The 20,879-nt window shown below is 55.7% G+C and overlaps 1 protein-coding gene across 1 annotated transcript; it reads left to right on the top strand.

Moving 5' to 3' along the window:
- The first annotated feature begins 2,882 nt into the window (after positions 1–2,882).
- Positions 2,883–3,326, top strand: LOC141041071 (uncharacterized). Its single transcript, XM_073507183.1, has one exon. The coding sequence runs from the start codon at positions 2,883–2,885 to the stop codon at positions 3,324–3,326; it is 444 nt and encodes a 147-aa protein (XP_073363284.1).
- Positions 3,327–20,879: the final 17,553 nt, after the last annotated feature.

Raw genomic sequence — 20,879 nt, 5'->3', positions numbered from 1 at the left:
TTGGATCTTATGATGTTTCTCCCCCTCTACTCTCTTGTAATGGATTGAGTTTTCCCTTTGAAGTTATCTTATCGGATTGAGTCTTTAAGGATTTGAGAACACTTGTTGTATGTCTTGCATCTGCTTATCTGTGGTGACAATGGGATATTCACGTGATCCACTTGATGTATGTTTTTGTGATCAACTTGCGGGTTCCATAACATCGTGAACTTATGCATAGGGGTTGGCACACGTTTCGTCTTGACTATCCGGTAGAAACTTTGGGCCACTCTTTGAAGTACTTTGTGTTGGTTTGAATAGATGAATCTGAGATTGTGTGATACATATCGTATAATCATGCCCATGGATACTTGAGGTGACATTGGAGTATCTAGGTGACATTAGGGTTTTGGTTGATTTGTGTCTTAAGGTATTATTCTAGTACGAACTCTAAGATAGATCGAACGGAAAGAAAAGCTTCGTGTTATTTTACTACGGACTCTTGAATAGATCGATCAGAAAGAATAACTTTGAGGTGGTTTCGTACCCTACCATAATCTCTTCGTTTGTTCTCCGCTATTAGTGACTTTGGAGTGACTCTTTGTTGCATGTTGAGGGATAGTTATATGATCCAGTTATGTTATTATTGTTGAGAGAACTTGCACTAGTGAAAGTATGAACCCTAGGCCTTGTTTCCTAGCATTGCAATACCATTTTCGCTCACTTTTATCATTAGTTACCTTGCTGTTTTTATATTTTCAAATTACAAAAACCTTTATCTACCATCCATATTGCACTTGTATCGCCATCTCTTCGCCGAACTAGTGCACCTATACAATTTACCATTGTATTGGGTGTGTTGGGACACAAGAGACTCTTTGTTATTTGGTTGCAGGGTTGTTTGAGAGAGGCCATCTTCATCCTACGCCTCCCATGGATTGATAAACCTTAGGTCATCCACTTGAGGGAAATTTGCTACTGTCCTACAAACCTATGCACTTGGAGGCCCAACAACGCCTACAAGAAGAAGGTTGTGTAGTAGACATCAAGCGCAATGCCGCCTACGGCTTCACGCCCGCCGCGACCGAGCCAAGATGGGTCGCCAACATGCGGGCCCGGGGCGGCATGATCGGCCGCGCCTTCGGCGCAATCCCTCCCGTCTACGAGACCCCCGTGTAGAATATGCGTGCCGCCCAGGCGGCCACAGTCGGCCTGGACCAGCTCGCCGGCGAGAAGCGGAAGGACCGCCTGAAGCGGTTGAATGACCTCCTCGACGCGGCCAACGCGCAACAGGACTGCCTCAACCAGCTCACCAAGTCGGGGGGATCCGGCTTGCACCACACTGACGGCCCCGAGGACCAGCAAAACACGGCGTCTTCGCCACCTAGCGAAGCGCACTCCGGTCGCACCCGGACCCAGCGCCAGCGCGCTCCGATGACTGCCGGCGGCTTGGGCGATGAGCCGGCCCCGGAAGACCAGCGCCGGCATGACCCTCCCGCGCAACCCGTCCGACGTCCGGCTTCAGCCGCCCGACCCCCCCCCCCCCCGCGGCGCGGTCGCCAGCCCGCTAGGCCCGCTCGCCACCGCCTCGACTAGCTTGCCCTCTCCCTGAGCTGGAGGAGAAGAACACCGTCGGGCCGGCTTGCTTCGGTCCGCGCATCCGGGATGAGCCTTTCCACAAAGGGTTCACGCTCCCCCGCGACACCCCCAAGTACAACGGTACCGTCAAGCTAGAGGACTGGCTCATCGACTACTCCACCGCCATCGGCATCGCGGGCGGCAACCGCCACCTCGCCGTGCGCTACGCTCAGCTCATGCTCTAGGGTTTGGCCCACACGTGGTTGAACAGCCTGCCGGCGGGCAGCATCAACACATGGGTCGACTTCGAGCAGGCCTTTGAACGCAACTTCACCGGCACCCACAAGCGACCCGGCCGCCCCAGCCAGCTCGCCATGTGCGTGCAAGGGCCGACACAGATAGGACGCGAGTACCTCGCGCGCTGGACCGAGCTCCGAAACTGCTGCGAGGGAGTCCACAAAGTCCACGCCATCCAGTATTTCGTCAGCGGGTGCCGGGATGGCACCCGCCTCAAGCACAAGCTCTTTGCTCCGAGCCAGCCACCATGGCCACGCCCATGGTGACGGCGGACAAGTAAGCCAACGCCGACTTTGCCATGAAGATCCAGGTGGCGCTGGACGAAGCCAGCAAGGCGAAGCCAGTTCCCCCTCCCAAGCCGGCCGGCGAAAGCAGCCGGCAGCAGAACAACAAGCGCAAGGCCGACAAGCTGGCTCAGTGCTATGACAACCGGCTCGTCGCGGCCACTGAACAGGCACCCGCAGCTGATCCGGCCGCCAAACGCCGGCAGACCGGCAAGGCGGCGTGGCAACCCGCCATGAGCTTCAAGGAGATGCTCGACGCTCCTTGGAAGCACCACAGCGGTGCGAGGCCATCCACGCACACGCTCTGGCAGTGCGCCATGACCAAGCGCACCATGAGGAGCGATATCCCGCCTCCTTCGGTTCCGGCTCCAGGAGCGGGGCTGTTGCCTCTGCCCACCCACCCCCCCCCCCCCCCCCGCCTCCGGCTGGCGGCGTAATGCGCGATGACGTCTACCCAACCAGAACGCGACCTATGTCGTCTTCACCAGCCTCGGCAATGACAAGCGTAGGGAGTGCCTGCTCCGGCAGGAGGTGAGCAGCGTCATCACGGCCAAGCTGGAGTACATGCACTGGTCGGAGCGCCCGGTCACTTGGACCCGGGAAGAAAACCCGGCCGTCATGCCGAATCCGGGAGGCTACGCCCTCATCCTCAACCCTACCATTGTGGCGCCCCGACGCACATGCAAGTTCTCCCGGGTCCTTATCAATGGCGGCAGCAGCATCAACATCCCCTACCGCGACACCATGACCAAGCTCGGCCTCGAGGCCAAAGACTTGGAGCCGACCCAGACGATTTTCCACGGCATCGTACCCGACCTCTCCTGCTCCCCGGTCGGCCGGATCTGGCTCGACGTCCTGTTCAGCGATAGCAACCACTTCCGACGCGAGCCACTCTGGTTCGACGTGGTGGACCTGTCTAGCGCGTATCTTGCGCTGCTGGTCCGGCCCGCACTCGCCAAGTTCATGGCAGTCCCCCACTACGCCTATTTGAAGATGAAGCTGCCGGGTCCGAAGGGCCTCATCACCATCACTGGCGACTACCGCAAGTCCCTGGAGTGTGCCCGAGATGGCGCGAGACTGGTCGAGTCATTGGTCATAGCCAAGGAGCAGCGCAATGCTCGACCGAATCGTCGCACTGGCCAACGAGACACCGGCCGTGCCGACTCCGGCCAAGGAGCCGGCCGATGAAGGCTCGTTCCAGCCCTCCAAGGAGACCTAGAAGGTCAAGCTGAACCCGGAAGACCCCAGCTTGCAGCAAGTACGTTGTCGTGGGCACCCGCCTCGACAGCAAATAGGAAGGCGAGCTCGTCGACTTCCTCATTGAGAATCAGGATATCTTCGCATGGACCCCAAAGGACATGCCAGGTATTCCGAGGAAGTACGCCGAGCACAAACTCCACGTCCGCAAGGATGCCAAGCTTGTCCGCCAACCCCTGCACCGAAGAGAAGAGAAGAACCATCAGTGAAGAAGTCACCATGCTTTTGACGGCCGGCTTCATCATGGAAGTGTTCCACCCTGAGTGGCTGGCCAACCCAGTCCTCGTCCTGAAGAAGAATAAGACCTGACGCATGTGTATCGACTACACCAGCCTGAACAAGGCCTGCCCCAAGGATCCGTTCGCCCTTCCGCGGATCGATCAAGTCATCGACTCCACCACCGGCTGTGAACTCCTGTCCTTCCTGATGCGTACTCCGGCTATCATCAGATAAAGCTAGACCCGGCCGACGCCCTTAAGACGTCCTTCATCACGCCCTTCGGGGCGTACTGCTACATCACCATGTCGTTTGTCCTGAAGAACGTCGGCGCCACGTTCCAACGCTACATGTAGAAATGCCTGCTGCCACAACTCGGCCGCAACATCCACGTCTACGTGGACGACATCGTGCTGAAGACCAAGCAGCACCTCATGCTCCACGACGAGCTGAAGGAAACTTTTGCTAACCTGCGCGAGTATCGGATCAAGCTCAACCTAGAGAAATGCGTTTTCGGCGTCCTGGCCGGAAAGCTACTCGGCTTCCTCGTCTCAGAGCGCGGCATTGAGGTGAACCCCGAGAAGATGAAGACCATCGAGCGCATGCGCAAGCTGGGTCGTCTGCACGATGTCCAGAAGTACATCGGCTGTTTGGCCTCGGTCAGCCGGTTTCTCAGCCGGCTAGGCAAGAGGGCCCTGCCCCTATATCACCTAATGAAGAAGATGACGCCGTTCGAATGGAACGACCAGGTGGACGGAGCTTTCTGGGATCTCAAGCGCATGCTCTCCACCCCACCCATCATGGCCGCGCCAGGCGAGAAGGAGCCGTTATTCCTCTACATTTCTGCCACCTCGCAGTCGATCAACACGGTGGTGGTGGTCGAGCGGCCAGATAAGGGCAAGATCCAAGCCGTCCAGCGCCCGTTGTACTATCTGAGCGAGGTGCTCTCCACCTCCAAGCAGAACTACCCGCACTACCAGAAGATGTGTTACGGCGTGTATTTTACCGCCAAGAAGTTGAAGCAGTATTTCCAAGAGCATGTTGTCACCGTGGTCAGCATGGCCCCTATCGGCGAGATCGTCGGCTGCATCGTGTTGTTTTCCCCGAAGGGCGACCGGCTACGCTACGCGCTCCAGATCCACTTCGCCGCCTCCAACAATGTCGCCGAATACGAAGCCCATGTGCATGGCCTCCGGCTTGCCAAGGAACTTGGCATCCGGCGCATCCTGTGCTACGGCGACTCGGACCTTGTGGTGCAGCAGTGCTCCCATGAATGGGACGCCCGCGACACCAACATGGCAAGCTACCGCTTCCTCGTCTAGCAGCTGTCCGGCTTCTTCGACGGCTACGAGTTCCTCCACGTCTCGCGCGCGGAAAATGAGGCCGCCAATGCACTAACCAAGATTGGCTCATCCTGGCAATCCATCCCGCCCGGCGTCTCCCTCGAGCACCTGCACAATCCATCCGTCAAGCCGTCTCCGAACTCTGAGTCTATCTTCGTCCCATACGACCCGGCCTTGCCTGTACCTGGCCCGGGGGCTGCTGAACCTGGCCCGGGGCTGCTGACCCATCCCGGGGACTGCCCAGCCCGGCTCAGAGGCTGCAACACTCAACCCGGCCACCGTCATCCTCGACCCGGCTGCCGACGTCCCCAACCCGGGGGCTGCCCCCTCCGGCTCGGGGGCTGCTGCCCCAGAACCCGCCATAGTGGCCGTCTTCACCGTGGTGATGGCCCCATCCTGGGCCCTAGCCATCTCAGAGTTCCTGGAGAACAGGGTTCTCCCCATGGACGAGACCGAGGCCCGGAAAGTCCAGTGTCGGGCGTCCGCCTACAACATCATCAACAATGAGCTCATCAAGCGCAGTTCGATGGGCGTTTTCCAGTGCTACGTCGAACAAGACAAGGGCATTGAGATCCTCCTCGACATACATTAGGGCGAGTGCGGGCACCACGCCGGCTCGAGATCCCTGGTGGCCAAGGCTTTCCGCCATGGTTTCTACTGGCCCACGGCCCTCCAAGACGCCAAGTCGCTTGTCCTCAAGTGCGAGGGATGCCAACGCTTCAGCAAGCGCAGCCACCAGCCGGCACTCCGAACCATCCCGATCACCTGGCCCTTCGCGGTCTGGGGACTCGACATGGTGCGACCCTTCAAGACCGCTCGAGGTGGCATGACGTATTTGCTGGTGGTAGTGGACAAGTTCACCAAGTTGATTGAAGCACGGACGATCAAGAAGCTGGACGGGCCAACGGCCGTCCGGTTCATCAAGGATATCGCGATGCGCTACGGCGTCCCGAACAGCATCATGACGGACAATGGCACCAACTTTGCCAAGGGCGCGCTCGCGCAGTACTGCTCCGTCTCCGGCATCCGCCTCGACCTGGCTTTCGTGGCGCACCCGCAGTCCAACGGCCAGGTCGAGAGGGCCAACGACCTCATTCTATCAGGCATCAAGCCGCGACTCGTCGAGCCGCTCATCCGTTCACCCAGTAGCTGGCTCAACGTGTTGCTAGCCGTCCTTTGGAGTGTTCGCACAACACCAAACCGGTCGACCGGGTTCACCCCGTTCTTCCTCGTCAATGAAGCCAAAGCCGTCATCCCAACCGACATCGAGTTTGACTCACCGTGCGTCATGATGTGCACCGAAGCCGAAGCCAAGGAAGCCCACAAAGACGATGTCGACCTACTCGAAGAAGCACGCCTCTTGGCGCTCAGCCGGTCAGCCATCTATCAGCAAGGCCTAAGGTACTACCACAGCAAGAAGATCAAGCCCCTCGCATTCCACGAGGGAGACGTCATCTTCTGACTCGTCCAGTAGCAAGCCGGCGAACACAAGCTGTCCTCCCAATGGGTAGGCCCGTCCATCGTCAGCAAAGCCTTGTGCGACCGCAACGCCTACTACCTCATCGTCGCCCGCAAGTCGAAAAATCGCAAGAGAGACACCACCGGCGAAGAAACAACCCGGCCATGGAACGCAGAACTCCTCCGCCCGTTTTACAGTTAGTTGTGTGCACATATCTATCGCTGCCTTTCGTAACCGTATGAAAACTATGGGGTCCCCGAACGACGCTCGGGGGCTGCCCTTTCCGACCAAGTTATTGTGTCTCACGCACTTGTGCATTTTTCTAAAAAAACCACCGCCGGTCTGACTCGCTCGACCCGGGGGCTCGGGGGCTAGCCGGCTTGGCCACCACCCGCTGCCTCCCTTAGCAATTCTCGGCGTGTTCAGGTCGCTGCGGCTCTCCACTTCGCCCTACGCCACAGAACCAACTTCGGCTATCGGCCGGCAAGAAAATGGGCCAAAGCACGAACACTCTACAAACGCTAAGTTGGGTCCGCCGGATTGGCCAACCCGGCCCGCCACCTTAAATTGCCGCATGACCGGCTGCTCACCAACCGGCTTTGCCGGATTGCCGCCAGCCGGCCTAGTGGGTGTTTCGCTCGCGCTCAAGGTTTGAAAAGCCTAAGTACCGTGCACCCCTCTCAAGGGCCAAACTCCTTGGCACGCACCGGAGCCCGACCATTCGACTCATAGGGGGGAGGCCCAAGAAGGGAGGCAAGCAAGAAGACGACTCAGAAAAAGGAAAGCAGAATTGCAAACACTCACGAAATATGTACATCACAAATTAAACATGCCCAAGGCCGGAGTTCATTACAATACACCCAAATACCCCCAGTGGGTGGGTGGACCTGCTACCTAATAGAAATTTTTGCTAAGACAAAACAGGACAACCCCAGCTTCAGGCATCTCCAGCGTCGGGTCGCGCAGCTATCGGCTCCCCCTCGGTGGCCTCTGGGTTCACCAAGGCACCGGTGTCTCCCTCCTCGGCGTCCTCATCACCGTAGACGCCCGTCTCCTCAGAGCTGCCCTCTGGATCATCCAGAAGCAAGCCGAAGTCATCAACAGGGACGACTCAGCCATCGTCTGTTCACTCCGGCTGGAACTCGTTGTGGATGGCAAACCCGGCGATGTAGCTCGCCCGAGCGGCGATCCGTCCGGCCTCCTCCTGTAGCTGGCGCTCCGCATCGGCTTGCTGGCCCATCAGCTTATCCAGCGCCAGATTCGGATGCCAAGACATCAGGAACCTGAGCGCCATCTTGGCGCCAGCACGGGCGGCGGAGACACGCCACGCATGGATCCGCTCCGGGCCGGCCTCACACGACCGCGCTACCCGTGTGAAGCTGTTCGGCGTAACGGCGCCATGCCAGAGGGCCGCCGTCATCGCCGCGCCGGCCTCGGAGAGCCACACCATCTGCTCTCCCAAGACTTGCAGGTGAGCTTCGACGGCGGTCACGATCTCCGGGAAGGTCCAGGCAACCTGCGGGTCGGTCCCGGAGCCCACAACCCCCTGTGGATCTCACTTGAAGCTGACGGCCTCCTCCGCCAGCCTGCGCGTCTCCAGGAAGTGCCCTATCAAAAAGAAGAGCAAGACAAATCAATAACGAAGGGAAGGAAACCCGGCTTCCCAACCTGGAAAAATCCAAAGAAAGCACTTACTAGCGAAGGAGTCGTCCAGGTGCTGCGCTTCAAGCAACGTACCGCGCCACTCCCTGGCGATGGCACGGTCACGGTCCTGAAGCGCCTTCTCCAGGTCGGTCACCTTGGCGAGGGCTGCCTTCAGCTCGACGTCCTTGGCCTCGGCCGCCTTCTCATACTCCTTGCGATGGAGGAGTTCCGCCTGGTGGGCCTCCCCCACCTTGGTCCCCAGCACCTTCAGGCGCTCCACCTCGGCCTCAAGCATGCCCTTGTCATCCGCCAGCTTGTCGCGTTGCTGGCCGGATTCGGCAAGTGCTCGCCGGGCTTCCACGAACTGGGCCACCTCCGCCTTGAGGCGGTCCGCCTCGGCCTCGAGCCAGTTCTTGTCGCCCGCCAGCTGCTCCTGCAGCTGGCCGGCTTCGTCAAGCGCCCGCTGGGCCCCTGCCGCCTCCGCCTTCCCCTCCGCCATCTCGGCCCGAAGCCGGCCAACGTCGGCGACGACCCGGTCATACTGGTGGCCGGCTCGGATCAGCCGGATTCGCCAGGATGACACCTCGGCTGCAGTGGTCGCACGATGAAGATTCAGAACAGAGGATTACTTTAAGATTCAACCCAACTACTATGTAGTTGGCCCGAATCTCGGGGGCTACACCTAGTGGGTGCGCAAGCGTGCGCCCACTAAAAGAGTACGCAAGAAAGATACCTGTGGCAGCACGGAGCGCCTCCTCATTGGCGACGAGCTGCTCCTTGAGCTGCCGGTGCTTCTCCAGGAGCCGGTTGAAGTCAACAACCCGGTAGGAGTCCGGTTGCTACAAGGAACGATGATCAACACAAGACGACAGTTTAAGATTCGACCCAACTACTATGTAGTTGGCCCGAATCTCGGGGGCTACACCCAATGGGTTCGCTAGCGCGCCCCCCAAAAGAGCAGCAAGAAGGAAGATGGAAGACGAAGGAAAAGCTTACTAGCACGGCGCGCTCCAGCTCCCGCATCCGCTCCACCTCGGCCTGGGCAAAGGGCTGGATCCTCTTCGTGTGCCCTCAGAGGCGCTGGCTCACAGCGGCCATTGCTGCCACCTCATGGGTCAAGGGCCCAAAGAAGACCTTGCTAGGCCCAGCCCGAGCCGGCTGCGACCCAACGGCCCGACGACTCCCTGGCCTGGGCACCAGGGCGTGTTCGCCGCTGACCGCCTCCTCCACGGCCGGCGTTCTCTCCGGCAGGATGGCCGGAGTCGCCTGCGGCGCCACAACCGGCGGCGCCCCACCCGTCGGTGCTCGAGGCGCTCCTCCCGGCGCCGTCCGTGGTGCCTCCTCCAAGATGGCGTCGCCGCCCCCTCCCTCGACCTCCACCCGCTCGACCACATCGGTCCGCGGCGGGGTGTCATCGTCAACCTCCACGACCTCCTGGTCTCGGTCCACCACCTCCGCATGGCCGCCCTGGCCGCGCTCCCCCTACGTCGGCGGCATGAAGACCGTCGCCGCCGGCATCTTAGGCCACGTCGGCTCCTCGCCAGCCCGCGCCCACGACGCTGCAGCACTGACCCAAGCCTGGGCCGACGCCGCCTCCAGATCCGCCTCGAACCTGTTCTGGTCCCGCCAAGCCTGACCCTCGGTGTCGGCCGGGTCTAGGCCCAAGTCCGGGTTGGCCATATTTTTGTCCCGATCGATGGCGCTGGTCCGGGTCTTCTCGAACACGGCACCCCCGCTGGACGCGGCCTCCGCCACCGCCAGCGCCAGCGAGATCAGCGACCTAAAGCTCGACGGAGTAAACAAGCAAGAAATAAGGGAAGCCGCTCGGTGACTCGCCGAAATTTAACACAAAGAGAACTCACCCAGGCACCAGCAGGACGGTGGGTCTCCGGCGTCGCCTGCGGAGCGCGATGCTTCCTCTTGGCGGGCGGCTTCATACCAGCCGCCGGCTCCGCCGAGCGCTTCATGGCCGGATTCCAGGGCACCACGTCGCCCTTCCCATGCGATCGGCTTGCCGCCGCCGTCCCCCGAGACGACCCGGCTCCAGCCGCGTTGCCACCTCCTCCACTCGGCACCATTGCACCAACAACTCGCGTCAAACATCCCCATGCTGCCTCGCGACCGGCATCTCAAGAAATAAAGAACATAGAAGCTTACCCCACGGCGCCCCGCGCCGGCGTTGACGTCCGCCTCCTCACCTTGGGCCACAGGCTCCTCTGAGCCGGCCCGCACCACCTGCTTCGGCGCCCGGTCATATGGGTGCCGGATGGCATTCAGTAGCACCTTCCTAGTCGCGTCGGGACTAGATCTGACCATGGGCATCCCGGCCCGGACGGCCCGACCCAACCCGGCCCGAAAATCCCGGCCCGGGCAGAGCCCGATCATGTCATCGGGCCGGGCTCGAGCCTTAAAATCAAGCCCGACGGGCAGATCAGGCCAGGCTCGGGCCTGTGAAAATGAGTTTTTAGCCGTGGTTGGGCCAGGCCGAGCGGGCCATTTCGGGCTTTTCTATGTTTGGGCCAGGCTCGGGCCCGATTTAGTAGGCCCGATGGTCGGGCCGGGCCGTGCTTGGGCCTAGGTTTTCAGCATCGGGCTTTGTTTGGCCCGGCCCGAAGCCCGGCCCGGCCTGAAGCCTGGACCGGCCCGAAGCCTGGCCCGGCCCGAGATATGGCCAGGACTAGTCGGGACGAACAAGAAGATGGGCGGCAGCAAAATACAGAGACCAAGGACTCACCACCGGTGTCGGGTTCGCCTAAGGATGGCAATTTTACCCACGGGTACAGGTACCCGCGGGTACCGTACCCGCATGGGCAGGGTATGGGCACACTTTTATACCCACGGGTAGTACCCATATTCTACCCATTAAGTCATGGGTAGGGTACGGGTATAGTCTTGTACCCATGGGTATACCCATACCCTGCCCGTTTGTGAACTAATGTTAAGTTGTCGTCAATTAGTCATTAATTTGTCATGTTGCGATTTCTAAATTTTGACTTAAGAGTATGTTGCGATTTCTAAATTTTGATATTGGTCAATTACTCATCTACCTGTTATTGAGCTAAGATAATTGATTTTTTTGTCAAATGTGCTATCAATGAGCCTAAAATTATGAACAACTTGTGTACTATTTGTTCTACCCGCTGGGTACCCAATGGGTACAGGTACCTGTCGGGTACGGGTACGGGTAATGTTTCATACCCATGGATATGGTATTGCTCTACCCTACCCATACCCTACCCATTGCCATCCTTCGCCTGGCTATACGGAGGCTTCCCGAACCCCCAATCCTCCTTCAGCCCGGCCTTGGAGATGTCGTTGACCCGGCGTGTGACCTGGTCCGCCCCCAGGCACAGGTTCGACATCCTATTGGGGTATTGGAGACTGGTCATCAAACCGATGATGTGGGTGCGGTGCTGCAGCAGTAGCACCCGGCGCATGATGAAGGCGACAACAAGGTCCGCGCTAGTGAGCACCTCCCGCTCCTTCATCTCCGCCACCCGCTAGCATAGGTTGAGCACCTCCTGTGACGGGTGCCTGGGGAAGTATTCCAGTTCTGCTTGCCCTGCGGCGTAGCGTCGATGAAGGGCGGCAGGTTGATGCGGTCCGCGGCGAGGTTGTGGACGTAGAAGGAGTTCTGCCACTTCTTGGCAGAATCCTCCAGCGGCATTTTGGGGCACCCCCCGCCTGCCCGTTTGTAGAAGATGGTGGCCCCGCAGGAGGATATCTCCCCGGCCTTCGGGCCCTGCTGCTTCAAGGCGAAGAAGCGCACCCAGAGGTCGATCAAGGGCTCGGCCCCCAGGTACCCCTCGCACAAGGTGACGAAGCCGGAGAGCTGCAAGATAGTGTTCGCGCCAAGATGATGGGGTTGGAGCCCGAAGAAGTCCAGGAAGGTGCATAAGAAGTGGCTCGCGGGGAGGCCGAACCCGCGCTTGAAGTGTGAGTAGAAGACCACACGCTCGGTTCCCTCCGGCCGCGGCTCCTGCTCACCCTCCGGCAAGCGCACGGCAACCGCCGTTTCCCTCGGCAAGCGCCTGGTATCGCGGAGGTACGCGATGTCCTCTACGGTGATGGAGGAACCCATCCACGAGCCTGACGGAAGCGCCATCGAGGTTGCGGAGTGGATAAGGAAGGACGAGAAAAGGTTGGCGGTGAAGTTCTGCTCAAAGGGCGGCGGAGCGTCCCAGTGCGCGGCGGTCGCAAGAGCAGAAGGAAGAAGGAGAGCGCACACGGGAGTGATTTCCGCCGCCCCCTCCCCCCAATTTATAGGCCGCGGCTGGAACAAGGGGAAGTGGGATCGATTGCGCTCGCCCCTCCCACTTCCCGCAATAAGTGTGCACATACCATACACAAAAACTGCCTCGAGAATGGCAGCCGACTCGCGGACGCCGCAATAAATCCGCGTGTGTGGGCCTAGGGCGCGCAGTAGCGGGCCCCAGCCTGTCGCCCTGTCTCGTCGCGCACGTGGCCTGGCAGGCCCCTTCGGCTCCCAAGCGCCATGTGGCGCCCGTGCAGAGCCCAAAAGGTTGCCTCAAGATTTGACGGACTCCTCGGTTTCCCGCCTGTGTCAGGATGCCGTGATCCGGCTTCTGGAAGCCGGCACACAATGGGTGTTGCTGATGTCTACTATGCAACCTTCTCCTTGTAGACGTTGTTGGGCCTCCAAGTGTAGAGGTTTGTAGGACAGTAGCAAATTTCCCTCAAGTGGATGACCTAAGGTTTATCAATCTGTGGGAGGTGTAGGATGAAGATGGTCTCTCTCAAACACCCCTGCAACCAAATAACAAAGAGTCTCTTGTGTCCCCAACACACCCAATACAATGGTAAATTGTATAGGTGCACTAGTTCAGCGAAGAGATGGTAATACAAGTACAATATGGATGGTAGATATAGGTTTTTGTAATCTGAAAATATAAAAACAGCAAGGTAACTAATGATAAAAGTGAGTGTAAACGGTATTGCAATGCTAGGAAACAAGGCCTAGGGTTCATACTTTCACTAGTGCAAGTTCTCTCAACAATAATAACATAATTAGATCATATAACTATCCCTCAACATGCAACAAAGAGTCACTCCAAAGTCACTAATAGCGGAGAACAAATGAAGAGATTATGGTAGGGTACGAAACCACCTCAAAGTTATTCTTTCCGATCAATCCATTGGGCTATTCCTATAAGTGTCACAAACAGCCCTAGAGTTTGTAGTAAAATAACACCTTAAGACACACATCAACCAAAACCCTAATGTCACCTAGATACTCCAATGTCACCTCAAGTATCCGTGGGTATGATTATACGATATGCATCACACAATCTCAGATTCATCTATTCAACCAACACATAGAACCTCAAAGAGTGCCCCAAAGTTTCTACCGGAGAGTCAAGACGAAAACGTGTGCCAGCCCCTATGCATAGGTTCATGGGCGGAACCCGCAAGTTGATCACCAAAACATACATCAAGTGAATCAATAGAATACCCCATTGTCACCATGGGTATCCCACGCAAGACATACATCAAGTGTTCTCAAATCATTAAAGACTCAATCCGATAAGATAACTTCAAGGGGAAAACTCAATCCATTACAAGAGAGTAGAGGGGGAGAAACATCATAAGATCCAACTACAATAGCAAAGCTCGCGATACATCAAGATCGTACCATCTCATGAACACGAGAGAGAGAGGTCAAACACATAGCTACTGGTACATACCCTCAGCCCCGAGGGTGAACTACTCCCTCCTCGTCATGGAGAGCGCCGGATGATGAAGATGGCCACCGGTGAGGGATCCCCCCTCCGGCAGGGTGCCGGAACAGGGTCCCGATTGTTTTTTGGTGGCTAAAGAGGCTTGCGGCGGCGGAACTCCCGATCTATTCTGTTCCCCGATGGTTTTAGGGTATATGGAGATATATAGGCGAAAGAAGTCGGTAAGGGGAGCCACGAGGGGCCCACGAGGGTGGAGGGCGCGCCCAGGGGGGTGGGGCCCCCCTGCCTCGTGCTCTCCTCATTGATCCCCTGACGTGCACTCCAAGTCTCCCGTATTGATTTCTTTCCAAAAATAACTTTTCTGAAGGTTTCATTCCATTTGATATTCCTTTTCTGTGAAACACTGAAACAAGGGAAAAAACAGAAACTGGCACTGGGCTCTGGGTTAATAGGTTAGTCCCAAAAATAATATAAAAGTGTTTAGTAAAGCCCATAAACATCCAAAACAGATAATATAATAGCATGAATACTTCATAAATTATAGATACGTTGGAGACGTATCAGCATCCCCAAGCTTAATTCCTGCTCGTCCTCGAGTAGGTAAATGATAAAAGAAATAATTTATGAAGTGTGAATGCTAGCAGGTGCACAAGTTTGATCAATGATAATTTCAATCACCTTTTCTAGCATCATTATATGTCGTAACAGTAGCTCAACTCATAGAACTTTGCATGATCAAGTAACAAGCTATTCACATGTTAAAGTGTAGATCATAAACTTTCTTGAAAACTAACAAACCATGTTATTAGTCATCAAACAATTACAATTCATCTTATTTTCAGGAAGAGTCTATGTCAGAGCTTTGATTTAGCAAATCCTACATACTCAACTATCATTTAGTCTTTCACAATTGCTAACACTCACGCGATATTTAATGTTTCAAAGTTTTAATCAGACACAAAGAAAGATAGGGGCTTATAGATTCGCCTCCCAACCTTTTACCTCAAGGGTAATGTCAACAATAATAGTTCATGATGCCTTACATCCAATTGGATATATATATCAGAATCTTTCCAACACGAGGTGCTTGCCAAAGGATAAAATGAAAAAAGGAAAGGTGAAGATCACCATGACTCTTGCATAAAAGTAAAAGATAGGCCCTTCACAGAGGGAAGCAGAGGTTGCCATGCGCTGTTATAGTTGGATGCACAAAATCTTAATGCGAGGGAACGTCACTTTATATTGCCACTTGTGATAGGGACCTTTATTATGCAGTCCGTCGCTTTTATTGCTTCCATATCACAAGATCATATATAGCTTATTTTCTCCACACTAAAAGATCATACATATTTAGAGAGCAATTTTTATTGCATGCACCGATGACAACTTACTTGAAGGATCTTAATCAATCCATAGGTAGGTATGGTGGACTCTCATGGCAATACTGGTTTAAGGGATGTTTGGAAGCACAAGTAGTATCTCTACTTGGTGCAAGGAATTTGGCTAGCATGAGGGGGGAAAGGCAAGCTCAATGTGTTAGGCGATCCATGACAATATACTTTATTTTGGATATAAGAAAACATAACCCATTACGTTGTCTTCCTTGTCCAACATCAACCTTTTAGCATATCATATTTTAATGAGTGCTCAGAATTACAAAAGATGTCCAAGATAGTATATTTATATGTGAAATCTCTCTTCCTTCAATATTCTTTCATGAATTGTTCAAGTGACCAATACAATGTTTGAAAACCTTCAATAAATTTACCACCTCTACTTCTTATATGTGAAGTCATTACTCCCCATGGGATAAGCATATGAAACATATATAATTTCAGATTTATGACATTCAAATCATTCAACCATTTACTCATAGGATATAAGTGAAGCACACGAGTAAATGACAAACTACTCCAAAAAGATATAAGTGAAGATCAATGAGTAGTTAAATAATTATGTAGCTATATGAAGACTCTCTCTCATTTAAGAATTTCAGATCTTGGTATTTTATTCAAACAGCAAGCAAAGCTAAATAAAATAAAATGACGCTCCAAGCAAAACACATATCATGTGGTGAATAAAAATATCGCTCCAAGTAAAGTTACCGATGAACGAAGACGAAAGAGGGGATGTCATCCGGAGCATCCCCAACCTTAGGCTCTTGGTTGTCCTTGAATATTACCTTGGGGTGCCTTGGGCATACCCAAGCTTAGGCTCTTGCCACTCCTTATTCCATAGTCCATCGAATCTTTACCCAAAACTTGAAAACTTCACAACACAAAACTTAACAGAAGATCTCGTGAGCTCCGTTAGCGAAAGAAAACAAAACACCACTTCAAGGTACTATAATGAACTCATTCTTTATTCGTATTGGTGTTAAATCTACTGTACTCTAACTTCTCTATGGTTTATAAACTATTTTACTAGCCATAGATTCATCAAAATAAGCAAACAACACACGAAAAACAGAATCTGTCAAAAACAGAACAGTCTGTAGTAATCTGTAACTAACGCAAACTTCTGGAACTCAAAAACTTCTACCAAAATAGGACGACATAGATAATTTGATTATTGATCTGCTGCAATTGGAATCAGTATTTTATCACGTTTTGGTGATTTTTAAAAATTGTTTTGGTGAACAGAAAGTTTCTGGAATTTTCAGCAAGATCAAATAACTATCATCCAAGAAGATCCTATAGGTTTAACTTGGCACAAACACTAACTAAAACATAAAACCACATCTAAACAGAAGCTAGATGGATTATTTATTCCTAAACAGAACCAAAAAGCAAAGAACTAAAATAAAATTGGGTTGCCTCCCAACAAGCGCTAACATTTAACGCCCCTAGCTAGGCATGATGATTTCAATGATGCTCACATAAAAGATAAGAATTGAAACATAAAGAGAGCATCATGAAGAATATGACTAGCACATCTAAGTCTAACCCACTTCCTATGCATAGAGATTTTGTGAGCAAACAACTTATTGGAGCAAGAATCATCTAGCATAGGCGCACCAAGCAGTCGCGGCTCTGCTAGGCGGCTCTCAGGCGCCGCCTTCAGATCGCCACATCAAGCCGTTCCTCCGCCAGATTGGTGCCGCTTCCAAGCGCTCGGGGGCTCCGCCCGACTGGGCTGCGCCTGAGGCCGATCTGACCTTCAGCTCAGAAGACCACCCCGTCACCACCGCCGGCTCGGGCATGCTTCCGATGCTCTGCACGCCCACCATCTGCAACGTGGCCATCACCAAGACCCTCGTCGACGGCGGCGCTGGCCTCAACTTGCTCTCCGTGGAAGCTTTCAGCCTCCTTCATGTGCCGCTCGAGCGGCTCAGTCTCAGCAAGCCTTTCTCAGGAGTTGGTGGCGGTGCTTCCCACTCCCTGGGGCAGATCCGCCTTCCCGTCACCTTCGGCACGCGCGACAACTACCGCACCGAGCTGGTCGGCTTCGACATCGCTCGGATTGGCCTCCCGTACAACGCCATCCTCGGGTACCCAGCTCTGGCCCAGTTCATGGCGGCGACTCATCCGGCCTACAACCTCATGAAGATGCCTGGAAGCAAAGGTGTCCTCACCGTCAAGGGGGACACCAAGGAGGTCGTGACAGTGCTCAAAAAACTCGCCTTCAAGGCCGCTGCGGCGATGCAGCCCGTCGGCGCCGGTGCCCCCAAGGTCAAGGAGGCCGCGCCAACCAACAAGAAGTAGTTGTTCGCCCAAGACAAGGCAGAAACCAAGCAAGTGTCGGTCGACGAGGACGGGTCCTCAGGAGCCACCTTCACCATAGGTGCCGGCCTCGACCCGAGCCAAGAGGAAGCGTTGGTAAAATTCTTGCGCGCAAACAAGAATATATTCGTGTGGGAGCCCAACCAGCTGGTGGGGGTCCCGAGAGAGGTGATTCAGCATCACTTAAGGGTATGCCCCAATGTGCGCCCTATCAAGCAACAGGCGAGACGGCAATCCACGGAGAAGCAAGCCTTCATCATCCAGGAGACCCGCAAGTTGGAGGCAGCGGGTGCCATCCGTGAGGTTCGGTACCCCGAATGGCTGGCGAACCCCGTCGTAGTGCCGAAGAAAGGCGGAAAGGAGCGAATGTGCGTCGAATTCACCAACCTCAACAAGGCGTGCCCGCAAGACCCGTTCCCTCTCCCACGCATCGACCAGATCGTCGACTCCACCGCTGAGTGCGACCTGCTGTGCTTCCTGGATGCATTCTTAGGGTATCACCAAATCAAGATGGCGGTAGAAGATGTGGAGAAGACAGCCTTCCTGACCCCGTGTGGGGTGTACTGCTACACCTGCATGCCCTTCCGACTGCGCAACGCAGGCGCGACCTTTCAGCGGCTGATGCACATCGCCTTAGGGCGGCATCTCGGGAGAAACACAGAGGCCTACGTCGACGACATTGTGGTGAAGTCTCGGGAGGCGAGAACCTTGATCCAAGACCTCGAGGAGACCTTCACAAGCCTGCGCCAGGAGAACTTGCGACTAAACCCGGAGAAGTGTGTGTTCGGTGTCCCTTCCGGCAAGCTGCTTGGGTTCCTCGTGTCCCACCGAGGGATCGAGGCAAACCCATAGAAGATCAAGGCCATCGAGGACATGAGCCCACCGCAAACCCTCAAGGAAATGCAGAAGTTGGCTGGTCGGGTAACCGCGTTGGGACGCTTCATCTCCAAGCTGGGGGAGCGCGCCTTACCCTTCTTCAAGCTGATGAAGAAGAAAGGCCCATTCGAGTGGACCCCGGAGGCCGACCAAGCTTTTCAAGGCCTCAAGAGATACCTGACCAGCCCCCCGGTGATGGTGGTGCCAAGCCCACTCGAGCCTCTTGTTCTCTATCTTACCGCCACCCCGTACTCCACTAGCACGGCGCTGGTGGCGGTTCAAGAGGAGCACCAAGCCAAGGGCGCTCCGCACCAGGCTACACCGCCGGCCGAGAAGGCGCGAGATCAGGAAGGCGTAGCAAGAGCCGTGGCGGCACCAATAGAAGTCCAAGCTCGGCAGGACGACGTCACAGAGACCCCCGCAAGCGACCAGGCACCAGGAGTTCCACCACCTCAGGAGACGTCCCGGCCTCCGCAAGGCACAAGCCTCACCAACGCGCCAGCCCTTGTCGAGCACCCGGTGTATTTTGTCAGCACGGTGCTGTGGGCGCAATACCCCATGCCTCAGAAGATCCTGCTCGCACTCTTGATGGCCTCGCGCAAGTTGCGGCACTACTTCCAGGGCCACCCCATCAAGGTCGTCTCAGCCTACCCATAGGAGAGAGTGCTCAGGAGCCCAAACTCTGCGGGAAGGGTCGTTGAGTGGAACATCGAGCTGCAAGCATTCCAGTTGGAGTTCAGCACTACCCGGGTCATCAAGGGAGCCGCGCTCGCTGATTTTGTGGCGGAATGGACGGATGCCCCGGCACTTAAAGTAGGCAAAGACCGGTCTACCTCACCAGGAAGCGAGGCGCCGGACAGTTGGGTCATGTATTTCGATGGCGCCTTCGCGCATCAGGGCACAGGGTCTGGAGCAGTACTCATCTCGCCCACTCAGGACAAGCTCTACTACGCCGTGCAGCTCTGCTTTCAGCAGGGCGAGAAGGTCTCCAAAAACATCGCATAATACAAAGGCCTCATAGCTGGCCTGAAGGCCGCGGCAGCTCTAGGGGTGAAGCGCCTCACCGTTAGGGGTGACTCATAGCTCCTCGTCAACTTCTCCAACAAAGTATACGAGCTAAAGGATGAGCACATGGAGGCATACCTCGCAGAAGTGCGTAAGATGGAAAAACAGTTCATGGGACTGGAGGTGCAGCATGTGCCCCGGGGCACCAACAAGGAAGCCGACGACATCGCCAGGAGGGCATCCAAGCGGCAGCCCCAAGAGCCTGGCGTCTTCGAGGAGCGGCTCTTCAGGCCGTCGGCGACGCCAACACTTTCAAGCATAGTTCAGCCTCGGGAGGAGCTCCCACAACCACCAGCCACGGGAGCCCCAGCCTGTGGCCCGACCTCAGGAGCTCGCCTGCTCTTGGCACTCGAGCCTTAGGAGGAATGCTGGACCAAGGAATTCAAGGAATACCTGATGCAAGGGACGTTGCCGGAGAAGGAAGAGGACGCAGAGCGCGTGGCCTGGCAAGCCACGGCATACTGCATCCAGGACGACAAGTTATATAGGAAGCGACCAAACGATGTTTCGCTGCGCTGCATTTCCAGTGACCAGGGGAAGGAGTTGCTGATTGACATATGAGGCGGGGACTGCAGACACCACTCGTCATCAAGGACTCTCATCGGCAAGGTGTTCCGCAGTGGATTCTACTGGCCCACGGCGCTCAACGACGCAGCCGAGTTGGTGAAGTCCTGCGAAGCTTGCCAGTTCCACGCCAAGCAGATACATCAGCTAGCTCAGGGCCTCCAGACCATACCACTCACGTGGCCGTTTGCAGTTTGGGGGCTGGATATCTTGGGCCCCTTCCCTCGGGCATCGGGGGGCTACCGCTACCTGTATGTCGCCATCGACAAGTTCACCAAGTGGGCGGAAGTGGAAGCCATTCGCACCATCCCGGCTGGTTCTATGGTCAAGTTCATCAAGGGCATCGTGAGCCGTTTCGGAGTTCCCAACCGCATAATCACCGATAACGGTTCGCAATTCTCCAGTAACCTCTTCAAAACATACTGTGCTAACCTTGGAACGCAGATTTGCTATGCTTCGGTGGTGCACCCCAGGAGCAACGGTCAGGCCGAACGCGCCAACGCAGATGTCCTAAGGGGCCTCAAGACCAGGACCTTCAAGAAGAAGCTCGAGGCCTGCAGCAGGGGCTGGTACGACGAGCTCCAGTCCGTGCTGTGGTCCATCCGCACCACCGCCACCAAGCTGACGGGCGAGACCCCGTTCTTCCTCGCCTACGGAGCTGAAGCGGTCCTCCCTTACGAAGTCAAGCATCGCTCCGCATGGGTCCTAGCGTTTGATGAAACGCAGCAGGGCGCCTTGCGGGGGATGGACCTCGTGCTGGGGGAGGAACGCCGCCGCAAAGATGCACTAAGGGCGGCAAGGTACCAGCAGGCGCTGCGGCGATACCACTGCCGCAACATCCGCTCCAGGACGCTCGAGACAGGTGACCTCGTCCTGAGGCGGGTCCTCTCCAGGGA

The sequence above is a fragment of the Aegilops tauschii genome, chromosome 2 (genome assembly GCF_002575655.3).
Source record: "Aegilops tauschii subsp. strangulata cultivar AL8/78 chromosome 2, Aet v6.0, whole genome shotgun sequence".
NCBI classification, from domain to species: Eukaryota; Viridiplantae; Streptophyta; class Magnoliopsida; order Poales; family Poaceae; genus Aegilops; species Aegilops tauschii.
The sequence above is the reverse complement of the archived record's forward strand: the minus strand, read 5'-3'. Positions and strand labels throughout refer to the sequence as shown.